The 22,168-nt window shown below is 36.7% G+C and overlaps 1 protein-coding gene across 1 annotated transcript; it reads right to left on the bottom strand.

The window, feature by feature from the left end:
- Positions 1–13,566: 13,566 nt before the first annotated feature.
- LOC147864847 (TPR repeat-containing thioredoxin TTL1-like) lies at positions 13,567–18,135 on the bottom strand. The gene is made up of 7 exons (XM_087319032.1): positions 16,591–18,135; positions 16,283–16,484; positions 15,643–15,812; positions 15,094–15,427; positions 14,542–14,746; positions 14,345–14,451; positions 13,567–14,206 (listed from the first exon to the last, which is right to left on the bottom strand). The coding sequence occupies exons 1-7, from the start codon at positions 18,078–18,080 to the stop codon at positions 14,054–14,056; spliced, it is 2,661 nt and encodes an 886-aa protein (XP_087175158.1). The 5' UTR covers positions 18,081–18,135; the 3' UTR covers positions 13,567–14,053.
- Between the last annotated feature and the right edge of the window lie 4,033 nt (positions 18,136–22,168).

The following is a 22,168-nucleotide window of genomic DNA, read 5'->3' on the forward strand; positions in this document are numbered from 1 at the left end:
ATTATCATTTTACTAAGCAATTAACCATCAATGTTGCCAAAAAATCATAATGGCTTAGTTCAAATATGTTAATAATGCCCCAAAATCCAATGGAGTTGTTTGTGGAGCTATCATAGGCAAGGGAGGCTCAACTATCACCAAATCATCCATGAACAAACTTAGTTTCTGAAGGATACATAAGGTTTGCCTTCGTTTTCTCAACCTCTAGGATCGTGCTCCAGGATCAATTTTGCGGACAAATGGTATGTTTCAAATCGGCATTGCTTTACCTCGAACTCACCATTGCCGAAAGCGAAAAATGCAACAAAGCGAGACATTGGTAAGGGGTTGCCTCAAGTCAGGGAAAGGATGGATAGTGCTCACCGAGTTATACAAATCCAGTCGCGATCTTTTGAATTCCACAATGCCCCCAAACTGTAAGTGCTTTTGGATGATTAGGTGATGCTACATATTGGAGATCTCTGGTGAGATACCGGAGATTGTGACTGGGATTAGATTGAGTTTTGTCACTCCAAAACTCACGTTGCTAGTCTTACTGAAAGAGCGCGGGCTTGACAATAATATTCTGAATGTGCTCGATTTGACAAGGAGCCAGAGCTCACAATTATGTAGTTAAAATGACCTCACACAAGTAGGTGATACTACTAGGCTTGTTGTCATAGGTACCCTCCACTTGAGGAATTGATATTCCGAATTGTAGGGTTAATTATCATCCCGAATCAATCCTCAAGCTTCTTCTGCTCGATGATGAGGATCTAATGTTAATGTTCACATCCGGATCAATACTGATGAAAGTGCATGTGCTAGTAGGCATTTTTGTTGTGAAATTGAAGGTCTTGTCAAAGCTTGGAACCCATGTTCGGGTCATTTCCATTAAAGGGTTTCAAAGGGAATACACTAAAGTCTGTACGTGTGCTATCATCAAACAAGAGCTTCCCTTTTCACAGAGAAAACACATGTATTGCCCTGCAATGGAAGGCCTCCTAATTAGCTACCAGAATTGGGATATATATTCAAGTATGTATTGTGATGTGTACCTTATCTGCAATATTTGTAATGGTGATGAATACATTTGCCATTAACTTTTCAAATATCAAAGTCCTCGTTGAAATACATGAAACACATTTATTACACCTGCGATGATATTCGACTACTTTTTCAATTGGGCGTGTTCGATTATTTTCAAAGATCACATTATGAAATCGATATTGTAAAGATGTTAGGTGGTAAATGATGTTAGCACCTAAGAATGAATGAGTTTGTATGCCATGTTGTCACAAATGCTTGAAATGGTGTTAGTTAGCACATGTAAGAATGAGAGATGCCCGAGACAGATAATACATATCCAAAGGAGATATTTGTTGATGCCCCAACATCAGCTATGGTTCATGGTCAAGGAGTACCAACTACTCTTTGCTTACTCTTCTTTCCTCTTCATTATAAGGCTAAAGATTTCCGAAAATGTGGACACTTTTTCGCCTTGACACTGTGTAGAATATGCAACTTCAGGCGACAACATCAGATCAATTATTGTGTCGTACAAGATGACTTCCAAGTTACACTTTCCTTGACTACAAAATGAGTGCTATATTCTAGAGGCACATATTATAATTAGTCAAGAATCGCTTAAAGTTAGATGACACTGTTGAGCAATAGTCTCGACCCCGTCATGATAAAGCTCGACATAAAGTGTCGGATATGTGTTTTGCAAATGCTCCAAGAGAAGTGAACCAGGTTTTACCTAATGAATTGATGGAAGAGTTATATATAAGAGATTTATTGGAACCACTACAATGTGCATCCACATTAGAGAAAAAAAGAAAGAAAGAAAGATATATTAACTTCTTCTAGGACCCAAATTTGGCCCATGAAGTAGCATGAGAGAGAGAGAGAGATGACATTCATGGAGTCCATGGATGATCAGCTTATGTTTGTAAGTAGCATACTGAGGAGGAGTGTAGCTGTGATATTGATACTTTTGCATCTGATATGGTCTTGCAATAATTCTGCAGCAGCTGAACATTACAATGAAAACACAGGAGGCTTTCCCTCAGTGGTCATGTCGAATTCATCGGCCACTGGCGTGTCTCTATCGAATGGGAAGCTCCGTCTCGACAGCACGAAGGCAAACTTAGTCTATGCCCTATTCCCCTACATCCCCTTCAACACTAGTGACCGATCCATGGGTTCCTTCAATACTCTCTTCAATTTCACCAATGTCTCCTCTGTTGGTGCTCTCGGCTTCATCACCATCAATCCCAGTGTGGACATTATGAAACTCGAGGATCGATTGCTTGCGATAACTAATCTCCCCTACAAACTCGATACTAAATTTGTGAACAATAGCAACTACTTGCACTGGTGTACAACTTCTCCCAAGTGACACGATTCACAGAGATTGCGCCGAGGAATGGAGGCGGTCCTGTGATGTACTTCGACTACAGCATGGCCAATGAACCAGGCAACCAGGCGCAATACTTTAGCGGTGAGTTGCAGTACTTCTATCCAGCCTCAGTGTCAAAAGCATGTGCATCGATCCCTACACAGGAATTATCAAACACTTTGTGTCCGAGAAACTATGTGAATTTTGGGATTTACAACATGCATTCTGGATACACCATTGTGAGTACTATGGCTCCGCATTCGAATCTTAGTGTTTCGGTCTCTAGTTTGGTCGGGTTTTTCGCTTTCGGCAGAGGTGTGTTTGATGTGAGCTTCTGGGAATTCACTGACCCGTATATCGACGACAACGTTGCGGTAGGCACCTCAGAGACAATTTGCAATGTAGCATTCTCTAGCATTCCATATCCGACAAGTTGCAATACGTCAGTGGTGCCTAACATTCCATATCCAAGCTCAGAGACAATTCTCAATGCATCACTCTCTAGCATTCCATATCCAAGTCCAATACTAAATTTTATGCTCCTCTTTCTTTTAATGTTCTTCTATGTTTGATATCATCATCAATGAAAATAAACTCGTAAAGTCACACATGTACATGTTCTTAACATTATGGATCCATCCAATCTGTTCTTGTATATAACCCTAAACGTGCCACGAATCTCAATCTTGACAAATCTAATAGCTTGATTTATCTGTACCACAATATATTGTGCTATTTAAACCCATGTACGATCAAGTGCACAATGGGATTAGACACAAGTGAATGGCAATGTTGTTATTTAGCAATCAAATCTGTGATTTATCATTAAACTAAACTCAGAAAAGAGAGTGTACATACAAATTCGATGCCTTATGGATACAGTCGCATGGGTAATCAGACACAGTCGAATTTTAGGCTTACCAGTCTCTAGTTTGGTAGGGTTTTTCGATTTCGGCAGATGTGTGTTTGATGTGAGCTTCTAGCAATGCCATGACAAGTTTGATGAAAATACTGGTCTATCAGAGGCAATTCTCATGGCATTGGTGTCTTTCTAGCATTCCATATCCAAGTTCAATAACTAAATTTTATGCACCCCTCTCTTTTAATGTCCTATGTTTGAATCATCAAATAGAACTTTTGAAGTCACACATGTACTAACATCTCTTGCCAAAGTAAATGAGAGCAAGAGCTCAAATGTATAACCAATATATGTCTAAAACAATGTCTGGATGAGTTCAATTTCTACTAGATATGGCATCATACACTATGTATTCATACATAGGCCTTAGTTTATTGATGGTACAACAAAGCCTTAAACTAGTTGATTTAGTTCACAAGCAAGAAGATAATTGAAAAACAAAGAGAAGCTACACAGAATTCAATAATATAGAGGCCAGGCATGTAACATAATAGCTCTACTCATGATCAGAACATTGTTTTTATCTGATTCTCCTGGGATCTGATGGGATCAACACTCTCATCTATATGAAGCAAGCCAACAAAACCCAACAAAGTGAGACAAATTAGGGAAAGGATGGATAATGAATGCTCATGGAATCACACAAAACCCAACTTGTTCTATCATTGATGCCACTGGGCTCACTGCCATGTTGTTAAAGATCACACAAACAAAGACTTGTTTGTGAGCTTATTTTGAGCCCCTCCCCTGCGAGTCTCTAGATGCTTTTTGCAATGGTTCTGAAACATTAGAGCCCTACACTCTTCTTGGCTAAACTTGTGGCCCTTCATGTCAAATGAGCTTAGGGACATGAGATTCTCAAAGGATGGATTCATATAAAAGAAAGTAGGGTACATAGATGTCTACATGCCCCATTCTGCTCACAAAGAAATAAATTGACTCAAACTTATCCTCCCACCAACAAGAGATCCAAGCAAAACAGGCATTCCACATGGCTAGCTCATAGGCACATCAAAGAGAAGATGTCCACAACATTCTTTGTGCTTATCACCATTCCACAAGTGATAAGAACACTCATCATTTTGGCCCAAGGCATGCTCGAGTCTCTCAACACTATGTGGTAACATATAGGATCAATAACAATCCCATGGTATTGACTTTCTCAATAGGCCCACGAGTCCACTCGCAATGCATTGAGGAGTTGCCATTTAGTAAGAATAAGAATGTTCATGACCACAAAGACTCCACATGTATAACCAGTACTTGATCATGAGATAGGTTTTCTCTAGTTTTTCCTTAATGTCATGATGAGTATGTGTGGGTTGAAACTTGATTATGATAGGATACTAGCACCAAATCATGGAGATCATTGCTTGCCACACTCAAATCCATCCAAGGACATACACATGCATGTGCTTCAACATAGCCTCGTCACACTACCCCAAGAAACACCAAATGCCATATGCCCTTATCCAACTCATCCCATACATATCAGTTAAGTATGTATTTCATGCTTGAAAAGCAATCTCAAGATTCATTACCGATTCTAAAGGGCATTTAGCATTAAGACTATTATTATGGATCTTTAGGAAACATGGAGCTTTTATTTTGTTAGGAATAAACAACAAGAATTCGCCCATTTTTGAAATCATGCATTAGGCATTAACCTTTGCTTCTTACTTACTTCTCTCTTTCTATTTGTACTAGTTTATTTATACTTTTCAAACTCCAAACAACATACGGTCATATCCGTGTGTGTGTGTGTGTGTGTGTGTGTGTGTGTGTGTGTGTGTGTGTGTGTGCATAAACAAAATCTATAGGGGAAAGTATCCTAAAACTTTGTGAGCTTCTCAAATGATGGATTCACACAAATTGTCGTTATATTGATCAATATTAATAACTTAACCATGGCTTAACTGTTGTCAACCAGTGGGTACCCTGCGTTTTATCTACCTTAGCTAGAATTCTACTAGGTTTTAATGTAGCCTCAGCCAGACATTCATCTTCCAAGGGGATCTTCCTTAGTCGTCCATCCTGTAGAACATCATAACTTAAGAAAGCACCATTATTTCTAAAGCCACAGACTCTAAGTAGAATATGGAAATTTGAAAATAATCCCACCCATTTATGACAATTAGAGGGAATATTATCCTGTAAGGGTAACTGCAACTTCCTTAACTCATCAAGTATGATCTTGCCTCCTCTTATTCCTCTATACTCCTGTTGAATAATATGAGTAAGATGGTGAACAAAACGTTGCCAAGTACTAAGAGATGAGGCAAAAGATGAATCCACTTGAGCCCAATTTAATCTAACTCTCCTCCCCAACATCGATCCTTCATCATCTAAAAATAGAGGATTCCAAACCAAGGGTTCATGTAATCATTCATCCATTGGGCCAAGCTTGTTGCAAATTAGCCTTTAGGGACCATGGTCATGCTCTCTTTATCGTTGCAAAGAACCTATCATTATGAAACACTATATTATGCGAATGGAAATTAGTAATAAACCCACCATCGTAGAGACCTTGTCCATTCTCCTCCAGTTTTCGCAAAGACCTCTTTCATTCTTAACCGATGAATCATCTTCCACGGCTCATTTACTAGCAATAATCCTTGCACTATAAATTTTGCCAATAGTGCCTTACATTGAATCAGAGGATCTACCAAACCTAAACCCCCTTGAGAAGTCGGCACTATAATAGTTTTTCAAGCCACCTTTGGTCTAACATACTTAAAAATAGTAGAACCCCATAAGAAATTCTGAATCAATCTCTATAACTTTGACAACAAAGATCTAGAGAATAACCAGGACGTCATAATATATCACATTGAGCAAAGTAGTACTTTATTAGAAACAACAAGCCTCCCTACAAATGATAAATTCATAGAACTTCAAAAGATCAACTTATTCCTCAAAGAAAGCAATAAGGGTTGGACATGAGATTAATTCCCACTTGACACCCCAAATCTCACAGGAGAGCCCTTTGGCTTCCAACAAAATCCAACATCTAGACACCAATTAGGAGTAAATATTTCCCCAACCGAAAGTCCCACTTGTTTATGTCAATTAATAAAAGCACCTAAAGCGCCACAAAAATCATGGATCATAGTTTGCACATTATAGTCTGAGATTTCTATCATCTCTTACAACATACAATGTTGTGTCATCTGCAAATTCACAATGTAACACAATCTCCTCCACACCTAGCCACTGTATACCCTTACATCAGTTATATCATCCCAATACTCTAGAAAGAATTTTGGTGATAATACATCAGTTCCAAGGCATACATTCTTCCCAACAACCAACAATACAACTCTTACCTCTTCAGAAGAGATTTCCTTCACCAATGATTCAGTCATCTCATTTGAGACCTTATGTTCCAAACTGTCCAAAACTACTTTTCTTTTTTGGAGTTGTTGAACCGAAAACCTTTTTGTTGTTAATAAATTTTATAAAAAGTTGTCCACACATCAAAGATTTACCCATCGTTGCCTTCTATTTGATCTAGAGAGAAACTTAATGAATCTTCTAACCGAACAAAAGATGTAACATGCCATGCATCTTGCAATTCGAATGATAAACATAATCTTTCCCAAGTTATTAACTTGGCAGCACTCATCAAAGCATGAGCCTCCAATCCTATCACCAATGTCCTCAATCATATTAAAATCTCCCACAATACACTATTGATCCACTGATGGTAAATCAAATCCTATCTTAAACCAGAATTCCTTTCAAGCCCCTCCTGAATTCAGAGCATAAATATAAGAAAACCAAAATTAAGGTCTGAGACCAAGGGGATGATATATATTGAGCTCTATCATCGACTAGTTCATGACATTCTACCACCTGTTGTCTCCATTTCTCTGCTAAGGTTATACATAAACCTTCGTGTTTATTTTGATTGCCAATCGCAAGAGTTCAATAGTATTTCCAATTTCCTTTTAACATGTTCCCATATGTAGTTATTCCATTATCAGATAGATGAGTGTCTTGTAAACATGTCATATCACAAATACCCACATTAAACTTATGCATACAGACTCTGCCCTTAAATTTCTTACTAAGAGCCCTTCCAAGCCCTTGAACATTCAAGGACAAATTTCGGAAATTATTTATAACTCAACAAAAATTGCTTACTAACCTTAGTTCTCCCATCCAATGAAAACTTTTTAACTTGCATTCCTTACTGCTTATTTTCAATCCCTTAATGGACATCTTATTCGAGTAAGAAACAGTACTATGTTTCTTTGCATGTCAAGTCATGAACCGATTAATCATAATATTTCTATCCACTACCTTATTAAGAGCACTATGGCCACAATATTTGTTTCATGATTAAAGTGATGCTTAGAACTAAACCCACTATCTAAATATTTTAACCTCGGCCTAGTTATATGCCCATTGTAGTTATGGGGATCCTCCATTGATGAGTGACAACTTTCAACAATCACAATTTGCAACAAGTTAACCGCTTCCCCATTTTTTTCCACATTAGAGGCTTCCTAACTGACCGTGTGACCTTCCTTTTCCGCATATACAACTAATGGTATGTTTCATCTCTCTTTTTCCATAAACCCTTGTCATAGTGCCCAAGGTATGATTATCCTTGGGATGAGCCTCACCCACCAAAGAGTCTAGTAAATTACTAACTCCTATATTCATCCCCTATTCATCAAAGAAGTAGAAAGGTCACAATCTATAATATGATCCCTATTAGTTTTGTATTTGATAATAGAAGCTCTATCTACCTCCTGTTGTGTGTTGTGTCCCTCCTTATGGGAGAATATGAACGGAAAGGTTGAAATCGGCCAGAAAGCCGATTGTGGGCCGGATGGCCGAAAACGGCCAATAGACCAAAAAAATTATTTATTTATTTATTTATTTATTTATTTATTTATTTATTTATTTATTTATTTATTTATTTATTTATTTATTTATTTATTTATTTATTTATTTATTTATTTATTTATTTATTTATTTATTTATTTATTTATTTATTTATTTATTTATTTATTTATTTATTTATTTATTTATTTATTTATTTATTTATTTATTTATTTATTTATTTATTTATTTATTTATTTATTTATATGTTAGAGCTAAGAGAGAGTGCTGACAAAGGAATTTAGTGAACATAGCAGCATTTTGGTTGGACTTTGTAGAGGAACTAAGGGACCTCAAAAGATGTGTTGCATGAGTAGTGGCATTGTAACTGTCTCTGGGCAAGCTGTCCTCCAAACTAGGTCCTATCATCTTGTGTTTTTCTACTATTTTCTTGTTTCGTCTACTTAATGAGACAAAGATTGTTGTCAAGGTTGTTGCCTTCAGATTTTGATATTCCCTTAGTGATATCTAGGGAGGTATAACTATATATACTCTCTCATATATTGGAAAGTTTAGGTACCCAGAGGGTCTAGTGGTTTTTCCCGTTTTTAGGGTTTCCACGTAAAAATCTTGTGTGCTCTGTTTCCTTTGTTACATCGATCGATTCCTATGTTGCCTATTTGATTGTTCCCAACCCCATTCACATCACCTCCTCAACCAGAACATCATCCATTGGTAATGTTTGTGTGAGATTATCAATGGGTTCAAATCTATCTCCTATTGGACCCCATTTATTGGAAAGGTCCACATTCTTCACAAGAAGGCCTTTTCCTTTTCTCAACTTAGTCCCATTATCCACCACATCTATATCCCCTTTATCTTTAAATTTTTCCATACTATTCTCACGAGGCGCATTCTGCTAGATATAAAATGCCTACATTTGAAGCATTGATTTGGCAATCCAACATATGTAAGCTTTTGCACTCGCACTTTGCTACCAATCAATGGTGGGAATCAAATCAAGGAGCGAAGAACCATATTGTTATGCCCTAACAACCGCATTATTGGCATATTCTGATTTTTTTGCATTAAACCTATCAATTTCTACATTGTCATCTACCAATTGCCCAATTGTGGCCGCAAGATCCTTTATTACTGGTCATCACTCTTTGAGTAAGGCCAGAAACATATTAACAAAGAAAACAAATCGCTTAACAATTGTCTCCCTCAAATCATCTAAATTAAATCCTACATACCATTTTAAAAATTGCATCCATATTCCCTTTATCTTAAAACTACCCAACAAGAGCAATTTATCCACCATATCACCACTATTAAATTCAACATGGTAGTAGCCCTTACTAAGAAATTGGATGTCGAGAATTTGGGCCAAATCACCTTGCAAACGAGCCTATAATAGGTTACATAGCTCGGCACGATTTGGTTAACCTCTTATTCTTTGTTCGTCATTAGTTCAATCGGTAATAAAGGGTCACTGACGAGTATTGCTTTGTTTGCATGTGGTGAGTTTAGCAGTATATCACAATAAGTTTCCATTAGTTTTATTTGAGTTGACCACCATTTGACAAATGATAAAGATTTTTTACCACATTAGTTTGGCCAAGACATGCTCAACCTTCAAAAACATATGGAATTAGTCCTTATATTATGGCATGCAATGCAAGTTCATGCAACAACAATCACAAAGTATTGACTTCTTCTAGAGGCCCACAACCCCACACAATGCAATGAGGAGTTACCACTTAGTGACAATAGGAATGTTGACAACCACAAAAACTCTACATGTGTCGGAATACAAGGCACTTGGGCCATACTAGCACCAAATGCACTTCATCATAGCCTTCCCTACACGACACTAAGAAACACCAAATACCATGTCGCCTTATCACCACTCATTTCATGCATTAAGACCATTATGATGGATCTTTTGAAAACTTGATGCTTTTTTTTGTCTAGGATGAATAACTTGAATTCACCCATTTTTGTAACCATGAATTATCAATTTTGGCCTCTTATAGACGTTACTATAAATACATTACAAAAGTCAAGAATATGCTGAATCATCGATTACCACATCTTTCTTGGAATGTTGGATGTAAGCTACAAAAGAATCATAAAAGTAAGATTCTCTCATCTGGTTGGGTTGTTGACATAAAGAAATGGTTTAGAAGATGGGGTGTGGATGATCTTTTAGAACTTTCAGGCAATGCTATGCAATATGTAATGATTGAGGAAAGGTTGGTGGAATCATTAAGGATGAAGTGGGAGGATGCTAAGAGGACAAAGCTAGAATACTACATTGCAAATGTCAACCCTGAATGTTGGTCTCAATATAAAGCAAGAATGTCTATTGATCGTATCCAACCTTATCTCATTACCAAAATGAGTAGCAATGCTCGTAGAGCCCTTACACTACTTCGCACTCGATCTCACAAGTTAGGTATTGAAGTTGCATCATGGTATCAAAATGTAACGAATTTGAAGACATGTAAAGTATGCAATGAAGGCATGGTAGAGGATGACTGTCACTTACTCTTCACATGCTCGACATATAGTGCAATTCTTTCAAGATATGTTGACATACTAAGAGGGAGTGATAACTTAAGATCCATACTTAAGACACCACCTAGAAGGTTGAGCTCATATGTGTATGCTTTATTAACACATAGAGACTTTGTGCTTCAACATATGAATACCCCTTCTTAGGAAGGAGACATATATCAAGAACACATGTATACTTTGGTCCCATAGGTCAAAATTGGCCTCTTTATGGACGATTCTAATTCTAATTCTCTATTCTAGCTTATGTATATTTGTCGAACTCCAAACAATATAAGATGGGCAATTGCGTGTGTGCGTGCGAGTGTATGCACATACACAAAAATTACAAGTAGGGGCTCCTCATGTAAAGGTTAGATGTCATGTATGTTTATCAACCCTTGGAAAGTACCCTATTTCGTATAAAATTTGGTCTATTATAAGTCATGTATTCCTATCTTTTTTCTTTAGTGTATAACTGTAGACATTTCTAAGTAGGTTAAACTCATATAAAGAATCAAAAACCCAAATGTAGAGAATTCAAACACACTAATTGGTCCCATCTAGCTTGCAATGGTATCTAAAACTTAAATTGTCTATATTATGAGTGGGAAATAGTGCATTGTTGTATTGCTTCCCAATTATTTTCGAGCATGAATCGAACAAACTTCAACATGGCTCCATGTGTACCAATGATCCCATTGATAAGTCACCATATAGAACCACGTTACTAGTTATGCAAGATATTGCCATAAATAATGAGATTGATGACGACGGGAGGTTTGTTCTATACAAATCTAAATTCTAGTGATAATGTTTTGTTAGAATAACAACATAAGTGTTGGAACTGTCTACATCAAACTACTTTCCAAAAGTATGCAGGATCTGCACATGTGTGACCATGGGCCATGCTCATATAAAATTGCAAACTTGCAAGTGCACGTGTCCTTATGTCATGACTCATACGTGTAAAGAAACAACTATGGATTAGAGAAATTATCTTTATACAATGGAACCCCGAAAGTCAATTTATAGGTGGTGCCTAATGAATCACACATGTTTAATCATTTTGGTTTTTTGAGCACATCTAGGCGAAGGCTTTTTATTTTGGAACAAGTTTTTCCAAGATAGCATTACAAAAGTGCGATGTTGTTGTTATCTAACGTGTAGATGGTGACCTCGTGGACTTTAGACAACTTTATGAGTTGAAGTCTACAATGGGCAATGAATATGCATTTGGTTTTCAGCTAACTAGAACTTTAAAGCTAGAGATCATCATGAAAGTCATCAAAGGGAATCAATACTCACATTATTATATTACAATAATTATATAGTATTGTAGGATACACCATTCATATTCACATTGCATTCAATGCAACCCTGGAATTAGGTATGTTCTACTCATTGTGAATACATATGCAAGCTGGCAATCATTGACGACATTTTGGATGGAAATTAGAGCATGTAGGCTCCACTCCAACTATTGTCCATCTTCCAGCGGACAACTTAACAATTGTTACTTCAATTTTATTTGTTTCTTACTCAAGTATTTCTCTTGAAAATGTGCAAAACCATCCTACACATGAGATAGAGATATGGATCTTGCAAGTAAAACTAACTTTAGCGTGGATTTTTGCTCAAAGTGAAACTAGTTACCCAACATTTTGTGTAATGATGCAACAAGGTACTAAGATATAAGACCACAACATATTTCATTAAGTTAGTACTACAAACTTACAAAATGAGGAATATGAACCACATAATAATTCCTCAATTGTCCAATTACATACATCTGGATCTAAGTTGCTTCTCATGCTCATGACCATATGGAATCAATTTTTTGGTTGGCTTCCAATTGTTGGCATCTTTACTTTGCACTAAAAGAAAGTGTTATTTCCCCCCAAGGGTTAGCCTTAATATTGTCAATACAAAAACATAATCATACTTTCTTTTGCATCCCATAGACCATATAAACTTCAGTGAACATTGAGATCAATAATCTTCATGACCTTATAGGTAACCATTGTTGCTGCATATCTATCTAACATGTTATGAACTGTCACGGTCCCATCACTCATGTTTAGATCCACATGTTTCATTCCTTTGCCTTCATGTACATTCATACATGCACAAAAAAACAAAAGTATATTTTGAAGAAAAATATGTTTAAATGGGCATGAATGACATACAAAACGACAATGTAAGTTTGTTTAACTTTAATGTGAAGAAGTTTGGAGACATAAATTTGAAATATCGTTTTGACATATGGATCTAACAATTCCATGTTATGCATACAAGTCCAAATAAACAAATGCATGCTATACAAAAAGACAATGTAAGTTTAATGTTAATGTGAGCCATAAGACATGAAGTATCGTTGCTATATGAATTCGATATACAGCAATAAGGTGCAATTTGTATTCCATAGATAAGACCTTTAAACTTGAGATGGCCTTGAAAGTCATCAAGGGGATGGATAGTATTTACTACATAATAAAGCAAGAGAAAAGTTCACACATTACATCTTGTGTTGCATTCAGAATGACATAAATGCAATCAATAAGTTATATATATGGTACTTGTTATCGAAAGGGGTTTATGGCATAGCAGAGGATTAGAAACTTTGATGTTATACTTTTGCCATTAAAAAATATTGACCCAAGGATGTGTGCATAACAATCCCTCTCGGAGACCTCTATACCAAACTATATATGAAGTAATTTCAAAACACTCTGGGGGACAGCAATGTTTGAATGAGCATAACCAATGTTTAGTCATCACATTACGTAATGGGGTAACATAACTACTTAATCGACAACCAACCCAGTCTGCCCTCAAAACACTCTGGGCATGAATTTCAAAAGAGAACATCTTCTTTTCCAAACATTTTGTTATTGATATCCACGCTTCAAAGAGCACCAAGGGGATACATATTGAGTTTTATAATAATGTTTTGTCTCGAATTCGAGACGGATAAATATATAAACGAATGAATAATGTGTTTACATAATGTTCAATGACGAAGAATAATATCATACCCTTAGATAGCTCTAGGGAGTGCATAGAAAACATTATAATGTTGGTGCTTTCCTTATATTCCACGAATAAGTCCTAAGGATTGCTCAGTTATATGAGATAGACTATGGGGAGATATTGGCTCCTACCATATTGAAGACTCTTATTACCATGGCAAGCCACCATGACCATTTTGTGCCGAACCTCTGCATTATCTGAATACTCTCTGAACTTGGAAATGGAGGAAAGAAATTCTTTTCAGCTATGGAGAGGAGAGTCCCATCTTAAAAACTAAGGGAGAATGTAAACCAACAGGCGTTAGCTTTGACAACAAGTCGCGACCGCTACATGCTGAATTGCTTCACAGCATATTCAAGTATTTGCTCAGTGGGACCTAAAATCTCTTTCACCTTTTGTCCATTCATGTAGATCTTGAACGTCGGAATGAAGCTCACACACTCCATCCTCGCCAAGTTCGGATTCTCTTCAACATCCACCTGGCCAAACGTGAGAAGGAACATTGTTGAAATCATTCAGGAGACCTCATAATCCCTCCCTTAAACCCTAAACCCCAACCCTCATTCAAGGCATACTAGCAGAATCCTTCAAATTTTGGTAAGGGCACATCATCTCACCTTCACAAAATTTACACATGGGTGACGCTTGCACAAATCGTCAAGAAATGGTGAGAGTTGTTGGCACCGCTCACTCCATCGAGTGATGAACTCCACCACTGACAAACCTAAAACATTACAAACAATTCCTCATTATTGGATTGTGGACTTCACCTATTTAAGAAATGAAAGGGTATTTTGGTCAAACTTAATTTTACCTGGGGAACGAACAGCATCATGGAATTGGTCATCACCCAAGACTTCTTCCACATTTCCACCAAACTTCATTCGATGCACCTCCTCCCCTCGCGACTTTCGTATGGCCACTTGTACATCAAACAATCCTCGGGACACCTCTAAATCATCAGGCATTAACCTTCTCAAAACTTCATAATCTTGAAGTGCTTCTTCCCATCGTTCAAGCTGCAAAATGAATTTGAAAAAGGAAACAAATGTCAAGAATGATGACCCACATCTTGCATATGCTCATTGCTAACACCCATGCATTTGTTCAACAAAACATTACCATAGGAGCATAGCATCCATCATTTGGAACAATTTATTGATAAAATTTGATCTTATTGGCTTATTAATGCAATCTACCTCTCAATTAATTCAAGACAGTAGAGCAAAATATGCTCATGAAAATTCTAGCCAATGAAGAAATTCTATTTCGAGAGCATGGACATGGTATATAAAATCACGGTTGGTAGGAGAACCCTATCTACTTTTTTCAGTGCCATGCATTGTTTATTGCAATGCCCTATTACCTTTGTCCAGCAACTGGCTCTCCTCATTAGAGCTTTTGTATAGTTCGGTTGGATTCGCAATGCGGAATCACAATCTTCAACGGCCTTTTCCCATTGGCCGATCTTTGATCTACATACAGCTCGGTTGCATAACAGGATAGCATTTGTTGGATCACTCTCTAACCCTTCAGAATATAAAGCTAATGCCTCAAAATAACGGCCCAATCTGAACATTTCATTCCCAGCCATTCTTGTACTTGCGACCGCCTGTGCTTTATTGAACACCGCGGCTGCATTCACATTGCTTGGATCGATTCTTGCTGCCGATTCTGCAGCCCCTACAGCTTTCTCGAATCTACATTCAGAAAGATCAATTTATTAAATATAATTATGAGCCATCATCGAAGTCAAAAAAGCATCGAGATTTAGACTCATTATTTGGAAAACCATACACCTAAATTTGTGTACATTTGCAAGAATACCCCTTGAAAAGTAGTTAATGTTGTACTAGGAATATCTAGGTAACGGTTCAAAACTTAGGGGTATTTTATATGTTTTTCCCTGCCTCACCTCCCAAGAGTTATGTCCACTTGTGCCCTTATAATAAGAAGAAATGGATCAGCCGATATCACACCAAATTTCACCAATGGCCCCTCTATTCTTTGTGCGGCCATACACACAGTGTCCGCATCTTCTGGCTTATGAACACGGAGCAAAGCCTCAGATTTGTAACCAAATATCTGTTGAAAACAAAAGCAAAAACTCAATCAATATTATGTATAGAACAAAAAATAATCTTAGAGAGGATTCAACAATATGGTTAGAAATATAGGCTCATTTTGCATGCAGATGGCTTTGCCCCTACAAAATCTATGTATCCATGGTCCAGATACTGAAGATGTTAAATCTGGACTCCAAAAATACATTCTTCTGAAATATAGGCTCATTTTGCATGCAGATGGCTTTGCCCCTACAAAATCTATGTATTCATGGTCCAGACGCTAAATCTGGACTCCAAAAATACCTTCTTCTGAAATCATATAATATTGTAGTTAATCTGAATGGCTATAATCTTTTGTTTCGATAGCTATGGTTTTGATGCACACAAGGGCTCAGGTTTAGGGATATAGATATATATTGTGGGAGGTTCAGGTTTAGCAAAACCCTCGAGTCCCTTTTGTTTTGTGTCTGAGATAGGCTTTTTTACTACCTGTGGAGCCGAATCAGCCCCAGCAACGACAGCTGCATCACTCTCTTTGATGACTTTGTACCAATCTCCCACTTTTCTTGCTTCAATGCATCTTTTGAGATGTTTTTCTATGTTCTCCAGGCAATGCACATCAACTGAGTTGAATTTTGACCCACCTCCAGCCATGTGAAGATGCTGCCGAGCTCTATCAATAAGACCCAACCTAAAAACACAAGGAAAAAGAAAGCACTAGCAATTAGTTAAAGATTCCTCAAGGCAAACAATGCATTTATGGAAGATACAAACGAAACAGGTCATCTTTTACAAACCTTAGATAGAGTGATGCAACCCGTTGATGAGCAAGTGCATAACCTGAATCGAGTTTAATGGCTTCCTCACACTCTTGCACGGCTTCAGCTAGTCTACCAAGGCTACTTAGGGCAGCTGCCCGATTACTTCGAAAGGCAGAATTTCCTGGAAATCGACTAACAATCACATCATACAACACCAAAGCTTCAGAAAATTGCCCTCTCCTATAGTACTCATTAGCCGCATTTTTTATCTCCTCGGGATCCAAGCTCACCTGAGCTCTCCTCAGAAGTGCCCGATCAACCAATGGTGCACTGTTGTTGAGACTCTCACCTTGTGGCTTTACACTACATTTCACACCTCCACCATAGCTAATTACATTACCATTCCCACTACCCACCATCAAGCTTCCATTATTGGGCAATAAACTAGACGAGTTTGCATTGCCTTTGCTAGGGTTACAAGGGTTAGAAATGGAAGAAGAACACTTCAAATTTTGGATATCGCTAACTTCACCTGATTTCCTATCCGACAATAACATTTCACCAGAGCTTCGAGACGATGTAGACCCTGATGATGGCACTGTGTATGCCAACATCTCACTCTTATAGTTGGTTGCACCAACAATGTTGGTTACCATTGATCTTTGGCTTATAGAGTTAGGGCTAGCCTTGCTCATAAGAATGTTGCCAAAAGAAGATAGTGTTCTATTATTATTAGCTTCAAGGGAATTCGGACTTTCTTTAAGCACTGTTTCGCATGTGTGTTTATCGGCAAAAACTCGAGAATATTCAGATCTTCTCTCATGATCGTGAGAAGAAACTGATCTCCTCAACATTGTTTTCTTCTCAAGAGTTGTACTAGTCTCTCTATCTATCGTTACCATGATCTCTTCGCTAATGTTTTTCTTCTTGTAAGAGGCATCATTGGTTTCTTTGGTTGATAAACCTTTCACATTCTTCTTATTATTTGCATCGAGCTCATTGGGCGGGCTCATCCGGTGCCGTCTCTTCTTCTCTAGGTTATCATTAATCTCTATGTTGGAGTGGTTTGAATCAATCTTTACAGTAGCATCATTATCATCATGGATGTCGATGTTATCACTAAGCTCTCTATTGAAATCATTTGAATTGACCATTGCAACATTATTACCTTTCTCGCTCTCCTTAATCTGATTCGATGGGATTGAGCTCATGAGCTTTCCTCCATCCAAGGATTGTTCCTCTCTTCTAGAAGACCCATAAGCCACATTTTGAAGGGACGAAGTAGAAGAAGACGCATTAGCCTTGACATGGGCGTCTACGCTTGATCTGCTGAAGAATGAGATCTTGTCATGGGAAGGGAACTGTGTAGAAGGGGTTTGAGAGGCATTCCGAGACCATGTCTCGGTGGAGGAGGAGGTTTGGACATTTGCTCTGCTCTTGGAAGTGTAAAGCTTAGTGTTGAAGATGCCCATGTACAAGAAATCCATGGCAGGGTGTTTGGTAGGCTCTGCCTTGCAGTGAGCCATGGACCCAAGAACAAAAAACAAAATCAAAATCAAACACAAAAAATACACAAGAAGAAGAAGAAGAAGAAGAAATGCTGTGTGTGTGTGTGTTTTCAGAAGAAGCAACAGGGTTCCTCTTATCAAAATAGGAGGAGGAGAAGAGCTTAGAGAGTAGAGAGAGAAAGGGGGGGAGGGGGGGGGGTTATGGCCACCTGTGTTTAGCTGTCTATTTTTATTTTTCTTTCTTTTGTTTTAGGTAAGGCTTGGGTGGGAGTGAGTAATAAGTTTTATTTATTTATTTATTTATTTATTTATTTATTTATTTATTTATTTATTTATTTATTTATTTATTTATTTATTTATTTATTTATTCATTTATCTATTTATTTATTTATTTTATCTATTCATTTATTTGTATATTTTGCTTATTTATTTATTCATTCATTTACTCATTTTTATTTATTCTTTTTTTTTATTTTTTATTTTTTATTTTTTATTTATTCATTTTTATTTATTTATTTATTTATTCATTTATTTTTTTTATTTTATTTTATTTTGTATATTTTGTTGATTTATTCATTTATTTGTATATTTTGTTTATTTGTTTGTTTGTTTATTTATTCATTCATTTATTCATTTTTTTTATTTGCATGTTTTGTTTATTTATTTGTTTGTTTATTTATTTGTTTGTTTATTTATTTGTTTATTTATTTATTTATTTATTTATTTATTTATTTATTTATTTATTTATTTATTTATTTATAGAGATTGTGTGTGTGTGTGTGTGTGATTGTGTAACTCTGAACTACCTCCTCTAAAACAGCAGGAAAAGGGGAGGAAGAGAAAACCCCTGTTTTTTTCTTTCTATTTGTTCTTCTTGTTTTGGGGTGGGGGGACACCCCCAACCAAACCAACCATCCAATGTCTCACCTTTTCTATACCCAACCCCAAATATCTTTTTTTTCTTTCTCTTTTCTCTTTCTCTTTTTCTAGTTCCTTTCCCTTCCCAACCAAACCATCCCATCCCAAGTCGCTCGCTCACTCGCTCCTTCGACTCCTCCTCCACATTCATATTCATGTACATACATACATACATCCATACATACATACATACATACATGAATATGAATGAGAGCCGATAGCGATGAAGCCCTTCCTATCTCTTTTGACTTAGTCCTCGGCATTGCTCCCCATCGGACTTATTTCATCACCACATCCCCTGTCTTGACTATTCCTCCCCCCCCAAAAAAAGTCAACAACACACAATAGTCTCGTCTCGTCTTGTCTCCCTCTTGACTTGTCATTACCCCCCCTCACCTATCCACCCACATGCGTCATCTAATCTTAAGTGTGTTTTTTCTATCCTTTGCATATTGTATCAACTCTGCTTCACACCCCGATTTGCCTCGAACTTAAGCTCGCTCGTTCATTCGTGTCCGGAAACTAAAAAACGGTCCCCTCAATCGATCCTACATATCGGTCGGGTGGTGTCTGTCAATATCTGTGTCGTTACAACAATGTACTCCTCCTTCCTTGTTCTGACATCGTTATGGTATTTTTTAACTCCATGTTTAGCTTTTGGGTCATCGATGATGACATCCTTTTGCCACCTTTTTTCTATGCTAACCACACAAGCCACTATACATAGATAATCTATTCTTTTGAGAAACCTAAGATGGAAAAGTTACATGAAAACCTATATTTTAGGATGAAAATTAGTTCAACTTTGAGATGTTTTACCTAAAATAGCATCTCGTGCTATGATGCTTTCTTCTTGCTAATCTAAAATGAGTGAGATATCTCTCAAATAAACTTCTAGGATAGGTTGAAGATTTTTCGTCTTCTATGCATTCGTCAGTCGGTTGCATTGAATCAATCAAACAATGGTTGGGTTTCTGTAGACCAATTGATCACATCTCAACAATTTCATCCTCACTTATACATATCATAATATTGTTGGGGGGAGAGCAAACACTTCTTCTATCAATGACTTGCCTTTCCACATATCTCCCCAATTTCCTTCAAGCAAACCACTCTTCACAATGAAGTATTATGATCATCCATCCTTGTGAAGTATTATAAGCTATCTCATTGAGTACTATTAATTAACCTCTTTGCCACTACAATGCATCTATTGAATAACCTTCACATTGAGTACTATTCATTAACCTCTTCTCTACTACAATGCATCCATTTTCACCTTTACATCACCAAATCCCCTAGTGGAAATATATCAATCATGTATCCTATAGTTGGAGAATATGTATCAAACTTATGGATATTTTTATAGTTTATAAAGTAGTGAATTAGATGTAAATGGGCCTTCATACACATAAACACCACGAGGTGGCAAGTTGCAACATTATGTTTCTTGGGTGCAAGAAAACAAATCATTTTTCGGTTTTGTTTATATGTGTGCAATGATTTCAATCATTTATTGATCCTTTGCTTCTCTCAAATGAATTGCATTGTTTATTGTTCATCTTTCATTTGTGCCTATCTTTTACTGAAACTTAGGGAGCTTCACACTATAAATGATTTATTCATTTGTGGATTATCTCTCCTCTTCTCTCTAGCGTAATCTTTAGGGTGTTTTTATACCTTGCAAGGCTGATGTGTGAATAACGAAACATATGCAAAGATAAACAATCTCAAACTTAAGAACACATAGAAAACAATATGATAAGTTTTCTTATGACTTACGAAACAAATGCATCAAACAATGCCATGTTTTTACATAATCACTACAATAAACATGTGGCATAAGATGGTATTACTTGGTAGTTTTTTGTAGATGAAAGAAAATATGCATTTCAAACATAGTGTTTTCACATTATTTTAATGCATTTGAAAGCAATTTCTATGTTCGAACTACAAGAGATGTCATGTGTCATCAAGTTCACCTAAGTATCATAGCTGGAATTTAACAATTTGTTGTTCCATTGGATAACTAGATTGATGTAGGCTAACCTCTATTTCCTACTCAATGCCTACTTGGCTTTGGCTAGCCATCACCATCATTGTCCCTAGATCCATACATGTATGCAAGACCTTATGACCATTTCCATCACATTATACCCCCCTTGTCATGTTCGTGGTCATAAGCTTTGTGGTTGTAGAGGCATACCTCACGACCTTATAGCTATTATTATTCATTCCACTTATCCACAATGCATAATTTTTTATTTGAACAAACAATTTGTATTTTATAGCTTATGACACCAAACCTTTTCCTAATAGAAAACCAACCACTCTCTAAGTTCGTAGTCATTATTAAATTTTGACAAAACTCCATTCACGCTACATATGTTCATGTGATTTGCAATCATTTAACTCAAATTAAAATACATTTGGAGCAAAATATGTAACAAAGGCATTTCTTTGAAAACAAGTGTCATTATTGCCTTTACACCTTAGCCGAATGCAATTGAATACATCAAGATTTATTAGAAAAGTGCACATTTTTAGCAAGGCAGTTTCTAGGGTTGACCCTTTTTCCATACAAGTGGATAGGTAGAGTTTGTTTTTTTTGTTGTGTTACCATATGACATGAACATTTTTATCCCATTAAGTTACTCATGGTGAAGTGCATCCTTACAAAACTCATGTATACTCGTGCTTGCCAAAGGCTAAAGGCTAAGATTCGACTAAATGTAACTTCCTACGTAATCCTTGGTAGTTTATGATGCCTTTTTTTGCCATTACATACAAGTAAAACGTTTGAGATTTAAACATGATATGACAAAACGTTTTCATATTTTATCCAAACCTATTAGAGGAAACTCTAGCCATTGCTTGTGGAAATAGTTCTTATCCGTGTTTGACAACTAAAGAATGTTATTAAGCATATCCATTTCTGCAAGTACTTGTGATCCACATCTTCATGCAATAAAGTTTTGTGACATGGAAACTTGCAATTTCAATGATAGTTGTTGGCATTTGTGACCCAAATATTTGAAATTTTGGCGATATTATTGCATACAATGAAAAAAGACCCAATCAAAATGTAACCTATCTAAATGTTGAAAAACAACCTATTAAAGTGATGGACTCGGTTACTATTATTAAAAGTGTCAAATGAGCATGTAATCCATTTAAATGTGAAAAAA

The sequence above is a fragment of the Azolla caroliniana genome, unplaced genomic scaffold, assembly GCF_043228905.1.
Source record: "Azolla caroliniana isolate FFs.n. ecotype wild unplaced genomic scaffold, voAzoCaro1.0.p SCAF_4, whole genome shotgun sequence".
Classification (NCBI taxonomy): domain Eukaryota; kingdom Viridiplantae; phylum Streptophyta; class Polypodiopsida; order Salviniales; family Salviniaceae; genus Azolla; species Azolla caroliniana.

Coding starts and splice junctions, on each gene's coding strand:
- LOC147864847 (XM_087319032.1), bottom strand. CDS start 18,080: ATGGCTCACTGCAAGGCAGAGCCTACCAAACACCCTGCCATGGATTTC. Junction 15,428..15,642: donor GTGGACATAACTCTTGGGAG/GTGAGGCAGGGA, acceptor TTCTGAATGTAG/ATTCGAGAAAGCTGTAGGGG. Junction 14,747..15,093: donor GAGCCAGTTGCTGGACAAAG/GTAATAGGGCAT, acceptor TTCATTTTGCAG/CTTGAACGATGGGAAGAAGC.